The following is a 16,357-nucleotide window of genomic DNA, read 5'->3' on the forward strand; positions in this document are numbered from 1 at the left end:
TCCTTATGTTGGCCCTCATGTCATACTTTCCTACACTTACGGAGTACATTTCGATGTACTCATCCTTCCTCTTTATCCCCCCTGCTACCCCACCTAGGCGCTGGAGATGACGAGGAGTACATTGAAGACGGTGCCTTTGACCCCGACGATGTGTACTAGGCTAGTGCTGCCCCGGTTGACTTCCAGTGAAGATGGCGTCCCTTTTTTGCTAGAGTTAAATAAAGTCTATGTAATTTTCTTTCAGATCTACGGGTCATTTTGTAATGATGTCATCATTAAAGTAAGAACATTGCTATGATACTGTAATGAAGTCGACATATGCATGAATAAATTGATCCTGACATACATATGTTGTGCATTCAATTTTGTCCTTAAAATCAGGTGTGACATAGTGAAACATTGTCCTCCTAAACCTAGAATATTTTTCTCTCCAGAACAAGGAATAATATTCTTCTGAACTAGGAATATTATTCTCCAGAACAAGGAATACATATATAATTACTTTAGATTCTTTTTCCGTTTCTATTTACTTTGTTATTTGATTTTTTTTCTCTCTACTCTTGGAATGGAATATTATTCTCCTGATTTTGAATATGCGTTAGTAGTGCTATTTACAGTAACCTTCTTACTCCAATTTCTCTTGATATTTATGCTCAATTTGTATCCTATACCATTGCCTAACTACCGATGACTAACAATTTGGGCTAACTTCTATTTTATATCCATGTTGCACAATCATGTATAGAAGATGTAAAAGATACAGTTTGCTAAAAGATATGTAAGATCAAGCTTGGTTGGGGGAATCATAACGAGAATGAATCACCTAGTGCCACAAGATGCAAACTCTCTATTGCAATGAACTAAAACACTCTCAATCTCACACAGGTGTAATTCCAAGTGAGCAAAGAGAGAGGAGTGTGTTTCTCAAGCACAAAAATATTTAGCTACCAATCCAAGTGTCCTAGAGAGTGGCCATGGCTGGCCAAGGGGTCTGTAGCCAACACAAGAAAACTAACTGTTGCCAACTTCCAACACCTTTTTTGGGAGCACTAGAGCTTGCATCGGACAAACTAACAGCCACTTTCTAAGGGCACTTCCAATCATGAAACTAGATGGTTTCTATCTTCATTAATTGTGGTGCCAACTCAGCAAAAAGATGACATGGCACTCTAATTAAAGAAAAGAAATGAGGAAATGGTTTCTTAGATAAGAAACCATGTCTATACGAGAACCAAGATATGAAGAGATGTGATTGGTAGAGGAGGGAGAGAGAAGGTATGTGATTGGATAAAAAAATATTATGTAGAAACTATCCATTAGGACCATGGTTTCTATACGCAATGTCTATAAAAATTAATAGGTATACAAACACATTGGGACTGCCCTAATGGCTACAGAAACTAGTTGTTGCCTATGTCAGACTTCCGGTGCTTTCTCCGGTGAGAGCACTAAACAAATCCGGTGAACAAAAAACAACCAAAGTGCAGAAAAACAAGCTCCATGGACCAACTCTTCGGTGACCTCTCTTGTGGAACACCGGACAACTCTTTGGTGAGTCTCTAGACCAAAGCTCCGGTGACCACTCCCGTGGTCCTGTTTGAACTTCTTGCACCTTCACTGTGCGCAAGTTCTAGGGCCTCCACTCTGGTGGGCATTGGAAAGCAATGTGCACATGCTTATTTTTCAACAGAAAAATTGTCGGCCCCTGCAAACTATTGATGGTAGTTAACAACCATCATAAACTATCAATATACCTTGAATAAATACATGAATATGATCACCAACATAGGTTTAGGGGTTGAAACTAATAAATTCCATAAGTTTTGGTGAATCTGCATTTCCAGCAGGGTTTATCTAGAAACCCATCAAGGTGGACCCAAATGTCAGAATTAATCGCGCTTATCCATGTTGAAATCAACTCTAGAAGACTCTAGAAGATATCAGAAGGCAAATCATTGAAGCAGAGCATGGGACACCGCCAGGTGGGGCCGACCAGCCAGCCATGTGGGCCCACCTATCAGCCTTCACTTCGAATGTCGGTTCTCCATCGCCTTAGGGATTACATCTACACCATTGTTTTAAGTCAGTTTGATCCAAGGGCTTAGGATTGATGGTTCCCTCTATATATACTAGCCCCTGCCACCCCCTAGGCATCATTGATCAAGTCATTTCATCATTGAGAAACCATTATTAGAAGAGAAGAACCTCAGAGCTCCACAAATATTCTAGGGCATAGCTAGCTAGGTTAGATCTAGAGGAAGGCAAGCTTCGCTTGGATTCCTGATCTTGTCAAGAGCATGGGTTGGTATAGCCACTTGTATCCTCTTTTGTATCTTAATATTATTCATATTCCTAGTTATCATGTTCATCATCAACTTTGATTATATGCTTAGGATAGCTAGATTGTCTTTATGTTCAAGCATAAGTTCATATATCACTCACTCTAAAGTACACGGGGTGAGTAGTCAACATTGTGTAAGCGTGGTGCTTATACATTGTTTACCCATGGATGCACCCTATATTCTGGGCCATGTGGTAGATCGTGAGTGTGACACTCTCAATGAGTCCTTTGTAGTCTACTCCCTGAATATAGATCAAGTAGGATCTAGTTATGAAGAAAGTCATACTCTGTTCTTGATCTTCCTTAGTAATATCCCTTATGTGTAGATGTGAAGTTGATCTTAGTCATGATTATTAAGTATAATTGCCCTAATCATAGTATGCTTGGACTTGTAATCTATATCTCTTATAAAGATAAACCCCACTAGCAATTTATCTTACCAAGCAAAGTGTCCATATCAGCATCCACTAGAACATCCCAATAGCACATTCAACTATCTCACCATGCAGAGTGTCCACATCAGCATCCACTAACACATGCCATTATGTCTTCATTCAAGCTATTCACATTAGCAAACCAAATCATTTACTAACATATATTTAGTTGTCCACATCAGAATGCTAACAATCATCCACTAACATGTATTATGGTATTTATTCAATCACATTAGTAAATATAAGTAGTATAATTTCACCAGCAATTCCCGCAGCAATGCGCAGGGTGTTCTTCTAGTTAAGAATGACTTAGGAATTGTCGGTGTAAAAACATGTCAATGCGTCGGGCACACAACAAGCCGAAAGGATCTGTTTGATGGAGCAAGGCTAGAGATCCGCTTGGCTTTAACACAGGGCTAACCGATCCTATGAATTCCTCCCAAGACGTGCCAGTCAATTTGACCTGCAATTGACAAGGAGAGAAAGTTTATTAGTAATTTAAGGTGGAACATGTCGATTTTGCCCAGACAGTTCCAAGTGTGCTGCTTCGGGAGCAGCCAGACGGAAAAATCAACTAAATAGCCGATACGCGTAGAAATCGACTGTTACGGACTATAAAGCTCGTGGATCATGATTGATTTTATGTTGACAAGTATAATACACGTAGATTTAAGTAAAACTATCAGTTAGGTGGGTATTACCAGTGTAACGCATTGAGCCGATGAATCTAACGAGAAAGGATATAACATGCGAACAAATAGACTGTTTAGTACAAATAGATCTACAAACGCTCTAAATCTAATCTATTACCATCAACAGTCAGGTTCGATCGGATCGATGGCAGCTATGATGATAATAACAAACAAAAACTGAAGAATCCGTAAAACCATCTATACATTGACAGGCTTTCCAAAAGACACGCTATATGTGTGGACGCTCAGGCTAATCGACTGGAATAGCCGATTCAGGTGAAAAGGGACTATAGCATGTAAACAATCGACTATTTAACATGGACAAATCTATGAACTCATCAGACTTAACCTGTTATCTCTAGCAGTTGGGTTCGATCGGATCGATGGCAGCAATGACAAAGACAACAAATCAAACCTTTAAAGTACATAGATCTATTCACATTTAACATAATCATGGAGACACACTGTAGGTGTTAAAGCATAAGCGATTGGCTATTTAGCCGATGCAGGCATAGTAAACAGTTAAAGTCACGCCTGATCGAGAACAAATCTACCAACTAGCATCCTTCGATCTAAAGTGCCATTAGTGGGGATCGACCGGATCGTTACAACCGTAATAGTGAACTATAGACCAGATTTAACTAGACCAGATTTAACTAGCCAGTAAACCTCTTCAAGATCATACGTGCCTTAACCGCGTACTATGCATGATCAAGATCGAGGTAGAACAACCTGATAAAACGTAACCCGTCGCTCAGAGTAAGAAATATCGTATTGTAACAAAGCAAACGATGGACTAAAAGGATGTGAGGCCGATCTAGATCGATCTCGATCGGGCAGATTGATGCTGCTGAAAACTAATAACAATAAGAACATCAGCAAGATTGGTAACTTAATGAATCTACCCGAAGGACGTCACCCTTAGGTAGAGTTGATAACTTGACCATAATCTAATTCGAGCAGTGGAGGTCGAAATTAACCGATGCAGCCATACTTGAACTAGATAAGAGTCGATAACTAGCTTATACTAGAGTTCGCAGTGGAGGTCGAACTTAACCGATGTGGCCGTACAAACAGAAGTATAAGCCGTGATGGTACTTATAGACAAGCCGAAGGTCGGTCGGACCAATGCAGCCCTGCTTGTTGAAGAACTTGTCGAGATCTATACTACTCCTACTCCTAAGGGTTGGCGTAAAGCCAAAAAAGTAATTTGTATTGATTGATTGGATGTCTTTTTTACAATAGCCGGGGTCCAATATTTATACCCAAAATCTAAGTATGAATCCTACTCAAGTACGACTCATTACGATCTTTGGTATAAAAGAAAACATTCTTAACTTAAGATAACTTGAACCCTAATCTTTCCCTTTTTGTAGAGTCCAACATGTATTTCTCGACGCTAACCGTAGCTCATTGTCGTTATATGCTGACATCATTCGAAGAGTGCCGATTCTAGTGCCGTATCTGAATCAGCTGATATCGATCCTTATGCAATCGATTCCTTGATTAACACAATCTTGGAAGCTTCATTCTTCTTCCCAAATTTTGGTGTAAACATGAACTATTTCTCTATTGTATCTACTTAGTCATGCTAATGCCATAGAAAGGAGTACTCTGAGTGTTCAATTATTAATTATCAATGATCATTTACCATATATTTATCCTATCCTGTGACTTACCCCTATTATGAGTAGAAGCTTGGTTATGGTTTATCTCTCCATCATATGTATAAGTTATCAATATATTCCATCCGCCAGTCCTTCCCTGTAGTAAAAATATAAATAACGGTGCCTGGAATACTACTGGGTGAAATGCTACAATGAAATATTATCTGTACACTTGCAGATCCCTTCATATACATATTTGCATTATTTCTAAGTCATAATAAAATATCAATGTAATTCTTAGTGTCATTCTAGAAGTGACGCTAGAAAGTACCAATAAGTATTTCTGGCATCATAGCTAGGGATGACAACTTAGCAAAAGTGATGTTAAGAAATGTCAACAACATTAGGTGGCTACTTAAACAAGTGACATGTTAATAAATACCAACACAACCTCTGGTAGAGTCTCTAGTGACCCCACCGAACAAATCCGGTGAGTAGAAAAATGTTGTTCCAACATCACTTCTCACCCTCTATGTAAGCGTTCTAACTTCAAGTGTGTTCAACCTTGGAACAACAACACTTGAGCATGGAGTTAGCATTTTCAAAGTGTTTTAAACATATTTTCGCTTGCATCTCACCATGTCACAAGGTCTAATGCATATGCAAAGAATATCATCACCTAGTGACACTAGATAACCGTAAACACTTAGAGCACCCCTCTTTATAGTACGACTATCTATTCTAAACCTGACTATACACTCTATTGCACCTTGGCTAGCAAAAGCAAAACCCCTATGCATATACCTTTGCCTTCCATCTCTCTCCATGGTTGAGCACTTGCTTCATGGTCATCTCCACCATCTCATAGCTTTGCTCAACTCCATCTTGTGGACTTAGCTAAAATATCTTGACTAAAAGCATTAGTCCACTAGTTCAGCATGTTTTAACATGCTAGATTATTCTTCCGGCCATGTGCACTAGATAGGGGGCACTAGAGGAATGCCCTAACACATGTGGCAATTGTCAAAGTTGGTGCACATTGGAGAGATTTGAACCTGTGTCGCTAGAAAACTCCAATGAGGGTCACCAGGGGATTTTGTTAATCCTAAAAGCCTCATTTAGAAGGTTTTGTAGGCCACCAAAAAGCTCCGGTGGTGAGCTCCACCCTTTATCAGAGTTTAGGTTACAACGACCTAACCCTTCTATAGAGGAAAAAATTTGGTTTCGTGCTGTGTTTGAACTCACTGGAAAGGTCCGGTGGCACCAGATAGGTAAGCACTAGAGCTTTGGTTGTGTAATAGCTATCTTGAACTAGCCGTTTGTGGAAGATCCCGGTGGTCTTCTCCAATAACCACCATAGAATTTCGATGAGCACATATTCAGCCCATTGAAAGAGCATACCAACTAGTTCTTGAGTGGCGCTATAAATAACGGGTGTCACTAGGCTATTTGGCTCTCTTGGATATTCCTACTAGTATCCACACTCATTAGAGCTCAAGAACACACTCCACCAACATAAAGCACACTTGAGATTATAGATGTGTGGTGAGATTGAGAGTCGTATAGTGCATTTGCCTTAAGAGTTAGCATCTAGTGCCACTAGAGGATCGTTGTTGCTGCACATTTCTTGTTACTCTTTGTGGTTACCGCCACCTAGATGTCTTAGACCAACAAGCCACCATCGATCACAGTTGGTGGTTGTGCTGGGGCTCCAGTGGAAGTGTTGTAAGAGGCTCTTGTGCTCATCCCTGCGGGAGGATCATGCAGAGCAACTCTCTTGGTATCGAGGCTTGTTGATGAACCAGCTCTTAGGTGAGGGCCCACATCGGGGCCATGCTTGAGGGCTTGCTAAGCTTGTGGAGGAGTAGCGATCCTTGGACTCGCCTCAATGGGGAGTAGGTTGCTGGCAAGCAACCGAACCTTGGGGAAAAAATCTCCATGTCCACTTGTCTCCCTTGGTTTGCATCACTAGATTTGTGCTATTTGCTTTGTGTGATCCTTTGCTTGTGTGGTTGCTTGCCTTGTGTAGGTCAATTAGTTGTGTAACTTATCTTGATTAGTTTAAGTGCTCTAGCGTATATCTTGCTCACTGGAATTGCGCATGAGCTTGTTTGTTTGGCTAGCTAGCTTTGCTTCTAGTTTGAGTAAGGGATGCTTTTGTTAGATTAGGCTTGATAGTGCTTATTAGGGCCACCTATTTGTCCAACAAGTTTCTTTAAGTGTTATGCTTTGTAGAAATTTTAATAGGCTATCCTCATGTCTAAGCATCAATTGATCCTTTCACTAGCGGTGCGTGGGCCCACCAAGCCAAGCAGCTGGTGCGAGCACAGCGGTGCATGGGTTCCATTATTTTATTTTTGAACACTTTTTAGATGTAGGTTAATTTATGTATGTCCCTAGAAATTGATTTCTAGGGCCGGTTGGACACTTGCCTCTAGAGATTTGTGGGTATGTGAGGGGAGAGGTTTAAGGTTTGGAGGCAATTTTGGGCCAAAATTTTGCAGGAGTGGACCGGGCATATGGTGCCAAGGGTAGATTCTTATTTACTGACGCATAGCTGGACATATGATGAACCATCCAATGGTAAAGTGAAACAGATGTAGCGATGGATAGTCCATCAGAATATGTAGAATTACCAAATGGGGTCTGATACAAAGTTTTAGAGACCGACTGTTGAATGGTAAATATTAACTTTCAGTACCAACATCAGACGATAATTTAGTGTTGTGGTGTAGTGAGATCGTGGATTTTTAGAGACAAACGTATATAGAGGCGGATTGAAAGCACTATGTTTGGTTTTGATAATTGAGTGACAACTACTAGTGGATTAATGCTTTCGGTGAGTCATGATTGAGCTAGGGTCCACATAATTATGGTGAGCAAGGGTAGGTGATGGTGGAAATGGAAATCAAGCCAGATGGAACAAGTCTTATACTTAGAGAAGAATAGGGAGATGGAAACCAGCTTGAAGACAAAGGTATATGCTAGGGGTTTTCATTTCACTAGCCAAGATGGAATAGAGTGCATGGTCGGATCTATAGGATAGATAGTCGTACTATTACGAGGAAAACTCTAAAGCGAAAACAGTTATCAAGTGCCACTAGGTTTGAACTAACTTTGTATATGCATTGGACCTAGTGACGTTGTAAAGAAGTAAGTGAATATGCTTTGAAAAATGTTTTTAAAACTAACCCGGTACATAAGGTGAAGGTGTTCATGTTGGAACACATTCATAACTAGCAAATTCGAAAAACATTTTGAGAGAAGTGCTTGGTGTTGATTTTTCTAGTGCCCTTGATGGGGAAGCACCACAGAAAGTGGTACGTGGTGCTAGTTTTATATAGGCTAGAGTAAGCCACCGGATTTGTCCCGTGGTTTCCTCTAACATGCACCGCTTCAGTGAGAGACATGTGGCATTCACTGATGCAGCTTGGAAAAGTGCAAAACAGGGCACCGGAAAGCCTGATGTGGGGCACCGACGGTGACCCCTGAAGCTCTCTGTGTTGCCATGCAGAAAGGCTTTACCACTACCGGATTTCTCTGGTGGTATGACCTATAGACGCACCGGAGAAAGCACTATACTAGATGTTAGAATTTCAACGGTAAGTTTGGTTGGCTTGAGGCTCTGAGGAGCCAACCGAGAACTTCGGTGATGTCCTCAACCGAGGCACCAGAGAAAGCGCCCGAGACAGTTAGGTTCAGATTAAAATCTGACCATTGGATCTTCATAATTTTTGTCCTGTGCATCTTCTCCGGTGGTCACCGGACTTTTGTTGTGACCCTACAGAAACGTTCACGTCGCAGTGGCTAGTTGCAGAAGAGCGTTCGTCGCAGGCTTACCACACCGGCGACCAATTGCAGAAGGTCAACGGAGTAGGAGCGGCTATAACTGTCGACTGCGGACTATTGGAGGGTACTATATTTAGAGATTTACTAAAGAAACTATTGGAGGGTCCCTTTTTTACGGACTAGCAAACGTGTAGTGCGTTGCAAACACGACTTATGGCTTGTAATTTTATATAATGGTCGCATCATTTGTTCTAATATGTGTTGGGGAATCCGACTTTGTATCATCGCTTGTCACGTCTTAGAATCGGACTCCGTATCATCGTTAGACGCATATAATTGTCTAAGCCGTATAAGCAAAGTCCAGATCATACATATATCGAGAGCACGATGCAGTTTGAAAAGGAAAAAAAGAAAACAAGATGCAAGGACAGCTTGAATAATAAGAAAACGGGACAGAAGAAACAATTTGCTTTTTAATATTATTATAGATAATTGATTATAAATTATATTTCAGATATGGATAGATAGAGAGTATAGATATTATATAAATTATAGATATAGATAGATTAATAGATATAATAGAGAGAGATTTATTATAAAGAAAAACTCAGAACAGACATCAGACGGTACCTCGGACGGAGATAGGCAAAAGAAAACAGAAAAAAAAATCAAACACAAGAACAAAAAGAGAGAAAAATGCTCTGAAAAAACGCTTGACGCCAAAAAACCATAAAAAGAAACATGAAACACCAGGGAAAAAAAGAACATACAAAAGGATCCGGATTTGTATTGGGATAAATAATAGACTTATTCGGAATATAAATAAATAAAAAAGGACGGCGATCAAGAAACTCTTCATGGTTTAATATTACAAGTAAAATAAGATAAGGTATAAAGAGACTCTCGGAGTTGTTCTTAAGATTATTCTAGAATATCTATATCTTTATCGGTATCTATATCTGTATCTATATCTATAATATTAAAGAGCGGAGAGTTTCTTCTATCCTGATTTTTTACTTCCCAAACTGCCCTCGCGTCCTCTGTGTCTCATATATTCGGACTCATGACCCATGCTCATATGAATTTAAACAACTCGTGGTCCTATTCCAAGATGTATTAGGTTCCGTTGTATGTAGTTCATGGACACGTTTGCCAGTAGAGATATAAATCAAAGTCTATCTTTATCTGACTTTATTTGAAAATATTATGATTTCATTTACTTAGTAGCTATTTTCAGGAGTCAACCGCCCTCAAAGAAAATTGATTTTTAGAGAGTATCCTAATAATCAACCTATTTTAGAGATGGTTGGCATGCTTTCTAAGAATGGTAGTTTGATGTCAACCATCGTTGGAAATCGAATTCTACGAGCGGTTCGGAAGCTACACTGCAGCACAGAATTTGTAGAGGCAGTTTAGTATCTAAATCATCTCTAAAAAAAGAGGAAGCGATTGCAACAATTATCTGTGTAGTAGACTAGTAGTGATGATATACTCTCTACACAGGTCGTTGGTTTGTCTTGTTCAAAGCTAGGCCTGTTCGCTTCTGAATTTCTGATTATCTCAGCTGTGGCAATAAACACTAGCGCAGCACTGTTGCTAGAGCTGGAAGCAGCGAATGCTGCTGCACCGAAGAACATGCTCAAAGTAAGACAACATCCAAAAGATAAGACATTCATCTGCAGCAACAAATTATTATCACCAATGATATACCAGAACGCAGGTTAACAGCCCGCTGCATTATCCATCCAAACTAACCACCACATATGAAAAGTTTAGACTAGTTAACAAAGAAACTGAGGAATACGAAGACATTATCCAGAACTGATGAAAACAAAGCTGGCGATAGACTGCTGCAAGTAAACTCTGATGAACGAACGCATGCAATTGAACAAAAAGGGTGATGCATGATGACTTGCCATCATGACCACAATGCAAATAAATCAAACATGAATATGCATCCTATCCTCTAAAACTGCATCCCCTTCCTTCCTTGTTGCCACCTTTGATTTGATTGCATTGACGAAGGATGTTTGCTGCACTTACATCGATCAGACGATGCGCACTTTGTTGTTATCCCCCTCCTGCTGATCACCAGCAACCTGCTGCTGCTGCTCCACTCCGGCGGCTGGTTCTGCTGTATAACCACCGTCGTCGTTGATGTATGACTGCCACTGGAGCTCACCTGCTACATCATCGTTCATTCCGTCCATCAGCTGCGTCTCCATGGGATCAGTTACTGAAGCCCCCATTTCAGGCAGCAGAAACGACATGTCCATTCCATTGCTGCCACCGTTCATGGCGAGACCGGCGTTGTAGCTGCTGCTGCTGCTGCCGCCGGCATCAAAATACCCTCCTGTCAGCATGTCCAGGAGAGTTGGCGTTGTGTCACTCCCTCCAAGAGCTAGCTCCAATTCCGGCGCCTGGTCGTCGGGCAAAGACAGCGGCGCGAAGGGCAGGAAACCCGTGTCACTCCCTCCAGGAGACAGCTCCGGCGCCTGGTCGTCGGACAAAGACAGCGGCGTGAAGGGCAGGAAACCCTGTTGGTCCTCGTCCATGGCGAGGTCGAGGCCGCCGCTACTGCCTGTCGGCGTAAATGGCGGGAGCATGTCATTGGGAAACAACAAGCCTGTCGTTGGGGATGGCATCGACACGGTACTGGTAGTGGCAGCCGTCAGCATCAGCCGCGTGGTGACGGTCTTATCCATCTCGGCGCTGGTGGCGGCGGTGCTGGAGGCGGCCGAGGACGAAGAGGAGCCGGAGGCGCGCTTGTTCCTGCGGCAGCCGCCGCCGACGGGGACAAGGCGAAGGCTGCCACCTTGTGTCCAGTAGCGGCGGCATGCCTTGCAGAAGTGGCGCGGCTGATTCAGGTTGTAGTTGTTGTAGTAGCAGAATTTGGTGTTATCGGAGCAGCAGCGCGGGCAGCTGAGCGCCACGTCCAGCTGTGGCCGCGGCTTAGGCTCCGCGCTGCCGCCCGCCTGCTGCGCCGCCCGCGGCTTCTTGGTGTTCATGGGGGGTGACACCACGGCCTCCTGCACCAAACAAATTACCATACAGAAATTAGCAACATACTACTACATTTAATTGTGGGAGCCATTATTAGCTAGCTAAACAGACAATAATGATATACTAGTAAGTAATTATGGTCCAATTTCTGATTTAGCAAGTTAAATACTATTCCTAATATATGCTATGGTCACGAGTGTCACACCACCGTGCATGCCTAGGCCCCATCCCTAAAATGTGCATGTCTGCGCATGCGTTTCACCTACATCACGTTCCACGCTCAGTAGTAGTAACCGTTCACTGAGGGACCTAATCCCCTCCATCCTCACCGATGTCAACTTATTCACCTTCTCCATCATCCCCAAAATCGAGTGACAACCTTCTTTGAGTAACTTGTTAACGATGCACGTTTTAGAATGAAAAATCCAAGGGCATTTGCCGAATGCAAACTGCTTTGTCGAGTGTCAAAAATCGGACACTCGGCAAAGAATTACACTCGATAAAGAATTCTTTGCCGAGTGTCGGGCACTCGCAAAAAAGGGCACTCGGCAAAGTACTTCTTTGCCGAGTGCTAGGCTCTCGGCAAAAGCGTGGCACTCGACGTAGGCTGCTCCGCGTAACGGTGTTCGACCACGTCCTTCTTTGCCGAGTGCCTGGTGTTAGGCACTCGGCAAAGATTTTTTTTTGGAAAATACTTTGCCGAGTGCCCCTAACACGGCGCTCGACAAAGATTCAATATTTTTTTTGAAATGTCTTTGCCGAGTGCCTAACAGCTTCGGCACTCGGCAAAGGGAGAAATTAAAAAAATTATATATTTTTTGAAATACCTTTGCCGAGTGCCCCTGTGAAGGCACTCGCCAAAGAGGAAATTTCTAAAAAAAATTCAAAAATTCTCTTTGTCGAGCGTCTTATTCTTGGCACTCGGCAAAGACCCCCTCTGTCGAGTGCATGCCCCGGCGCTCGGCAAAGTTTTTTTTGTTTTTGGCCTCCAAATTTTTTGTGCAGCCCTTTTAAAGTACCAGGAACTCCTCGTTAGAATTTAAGGATTTTTTATGGCTTTTTGATATATTTAGTTACTTTATTTCGTTTACTTGAAATTTTTTGAAAAATATAAATTTAAACTGCACGTGGTACGAATAATAGAATTTAATGATTCAAAAAATGATAGTCATGCTACTGAGTGTAGTGTGAGGCCGTATCCAGGAACGGACCCGAAATTTCGGACATCTTGTTCACAAAACACGACCATGTCGTGATATCGTATGCGGAGGCTATGATAAAAATTTTAGAAGATTTCGTGCATGTTGTTACGTACGATGCTTACAAACCAAACAAAAAAAACTTTGCCGAGCGCCGGGGCATGGCACTCGGCAAAGGGAGTCTTTGCCGAGTGCCAAGAATAAGGCGCTCGACAAAGAGGTTTTTTGAAATTTTTTTATAAATTTCCTCTTTGCCGAGTGCCTTCACAGGGGCACTCGGCAAAGGTATTTCAAAAAAAAATCTACGCTGACGGCCGGATCGGGGCACTCGGCAAAGTTGCCTCCTTTGTCGAGTGCCTCCCTGATCTGGCGCTCGGCAAAGGGGCGGGTGGGGGCACTTAGGTGAATTCGGTCGGGCAATCCAAGCCACACAGACAGACAGCCCCTGCGCGCACCGTTCTCAGCCGTCCCCGCGCTGTCGCCCGCCAACGCTGCCCCCCCCCGCGTCGCGCGCCGCCCTCCCCTCCCCGTGTGCCGCGCTCGCGGCCGCCCCCGCGCCCGCCAGCCACTAGGCCACCGCCAACGCCGCGCGTCGCCCGTCGCAGCCCCTCCCCGCGCCGCGTGCCGGCGCCTGCCCCCGCCCCCGCCAGCCCCTGCGCCCACATGTGGCCGAGCGTGGCCAGCTCGCCCACGCCGACCCGCCAACGTCGGTGTGTGGAGAAGGGGAGGAGGAGGAGGGGGGGGAGGAGGGAGCGAGGAGGAGGCGAGGAGGAGGGGGGGAGGAGAGGAGGAGGAGGAGTAGGAGCCAGCCCTACCCCCGGCCGTGCCCCGTGGACCGCCCGCCCCGACGCCGCTCGTGTTCGACCCCGTTCCCGACTCCGGCGACCCCGACCCCGACCCCAACGCCGCCTGCCCCTACCCCCAGCGCCCGTCAGGTATGCCCTCTCTCTTGTTGTTGTCGTGGTAGTGATAGTTGTAGTAGTATTAGTTATAGTAGTAGTGCTAGTGGTAGTAATAGTATTAGAAGTAGTGGTAGTAGTAGTAGAACTAGTGGTGGTGGTAGTAGAAGTAGTGGTAGTAGTAGTAGAACTAGTGGTAGTAGTAGTAGCAATAGTGGTAGTAGTAGTAGAACTAGTGGTAGTAGTAGTAGTAGCAATAGTGGAAGTAGAAGTAGAAGTAGTGGTACTACTTGGATATATTCTTCTGCATGGATTGATATCCTAACTACATGGCTTCTCTTGAGACATATGTGCTTGTCGGCCATCCTGCCGTTGTTTTTTTTAGGTTTTGAAAACCTCACCATGCAGGGGAGGTTCTGCCGATTTTTTAAATGACAATATTTTGTTCCATTTTTATAGAGAAGAGCCCGTCGGAGCCGAGTCGAAGTTTTTGTCGCCGTGCCGGTCTACCTGCACCGCGTTGCCTCGCCACTGCACCGACCCGCCACGGCCCCGCTAGCCAGACTCCGCCGGGCAGCAGAGGATGGTGGCCCAGCTGTAGACCGAGCGGCAGACCTAGGCGCAGAGGCTGACGGACATTACGGAGTTCCTACAAGGGCTTGGGCAACGTGTGGGCTTCTCTCTGCCAGCTGGGCTGTTGGTTCCACCTCCGCCTCTGCGTCCTGCAGCTGTAGCTACTCCTGTGAGTATGAAAGTTTTTTACTTTCGCTTGTGTTTTGCTTGTATGGCCTCTACCTTCCTAGATTAGCTATCCAAATAATCTTGTCTCACATGCAATATTTTCTCCTTCGTGTAGTCTCCATCAGACGGTGGTTCGAATAATCCACCTCATGCACCTCTAAATGATGGAGCTGGGCCTTCACCACAGTCGCAGTGGCTGAGATGAGTGCACATTGTATTTTTTTCATTTGTTGTTCACTTAGTGATGGACTTGTGATGCACTTGTAGACTTTGATGGACTTGTAGATTTATTTAGATGGACTTGAGCACTTATTATTATATATGTGATATATATTGTGATGGATGTGATATATGCGGATGGATGTGTGGATGGATGAGATATATATGTGATGGATGAGATATATATGTGATATATGTTTGTATGAATTTATTTGTCATGATGGAATGTAAAAAAAATTAAAAATTATCGTTTTGGGTCACTTTGCTAAGTGTTGCACTCGATAAAGGACTCCGTTGCCGAGTGCCATGGTCACAGCACTCGGCAAAGCTAGAAAAATGGGCGCTCGAAAAACTATTTTTCCAGCTTTGCCGAGTGCCATGACCATGATACTCTGCAAAGAATTTTTTTAAAAAAAATTCAAACTTTGCCGAGTGCCGGTCAAAGGGCACTCGGCAAAGAAATATTTTTTTTAAAAAAAATTCAAACTTTGCCGAGCGCCGGCCAGAGGGCACTCGGCAAAGAATTTTTAGAAAAAAATAAAACATCTTTGCTAAGGGCAGGATAGAGGGCATTCGGCAAAGAATTTTTTTAAAAAAAAAATAAAAAATCTTTGCCAAGTGCTTGCAGGGTTGGTACTCGGCAAAGCGACCGTCAACGGGACCAGCGCCGTGACGGACGCTTTTCTTTGCCGAGTGCCCCCGGGGCTCTTGGCAAAGTCTTTACCGAGTGTCCGATAAAAGACACTCGGCAAAGAGGGCTTTGCCGATCAGATTTTTGTCGTGTGTTCTTTGCCGAGTGCCGCACTTGATAAAGGCTTTGCCGAATATAATTTGTTGTTTGCCGAGTGCCTTAGGCACTCGATAAAGAACCTGAATCCAGTAGTGAACGGAGAAAAAAAACTGGAGGTTTAGCTTGGTAGGCAATTCATGGATAATACGCGTGCATTTTAGATCGAGTACTTGCATACATACCAATAATACACGTATGCATTCCTACTACTACTTGCAATCATATCAAGAGCAAGAAACAAACTTATATCAACGATTGAAGAAGAAGCGCACACAACAGAAGTTAACAAGCATGGATCGATCTGTATATGGAAGGGAAGTAGCAAGTAGAAAAGGGCGGATCAAAGCAAGGAGCTGGTCGTCGAAAGGTACCTGCTGGTGGTTGTGGGGAGCCGATGCTGCTGCAGAGCTGTTGCTGGTGTTGGAGGTCATGTCCATGGTTCCTTCCATTCCGTAAGCTGTAGAAAATATTGCACAAATACATGAACATGTGCCTATGCAACACCCACAAAATCGATCCAAGCAAATAAATCAAGCAAAAGATCCATCAAATCTCATAAATCAGGGTGATCGATGAATCGAACCTGTTGCGGAAGCGCGGAACACTAGGAAGACGGAGGATCCTGTCCTGTACACAGGACGAA

At 43.5% G+C, this 16,357-nt stretch overlaps 1 protein-coding gene across 1 annotated transcript; it reads right to left on the reverse strand.

The window, feature by feature from the left end:
* Nucleotides 1-10,911: 10,911 nt before the first annotated feature.
* Nucleotides 10,912-16,151, reverse strand: LOC136537044 (dof zinc finger protein PBF-like). The gene is made up of 3 exons (XM_066529140.1): nucleotides 16,086-16,151; nucleotides 11,334-11,892; nucleotides 10,912-11,255 (listed from the first exon to the last, which is right to left on the reverse strand). Exons 1-3 carry the CDS (start codon nucleotides 16,149-16,151, stop codon nucleotides 10,912-10,914), a joined length of 969 nt encoding a protein of 322 aa, XP_066385237.1.
* Between the last annotated feature and the right edge of the window lie 206 nt (nucleotides 16,152-16,357).

The sequence above is a fragment of the Miscanthus floridulus genome, chromosome 2 (genome assembly GCF_019320115.1).
Source record: "Miscanthus floridulus cultivar M001 chromosome 2, ASM1932011v1, whole genome shotgun sequence".
Lineage (NCBI taxonomy): Eukaryota > Viridiplantae > Streptophyta > Magnoliopsida > Poales > Poaceae > Miscanthus > Miscanthus floridulus.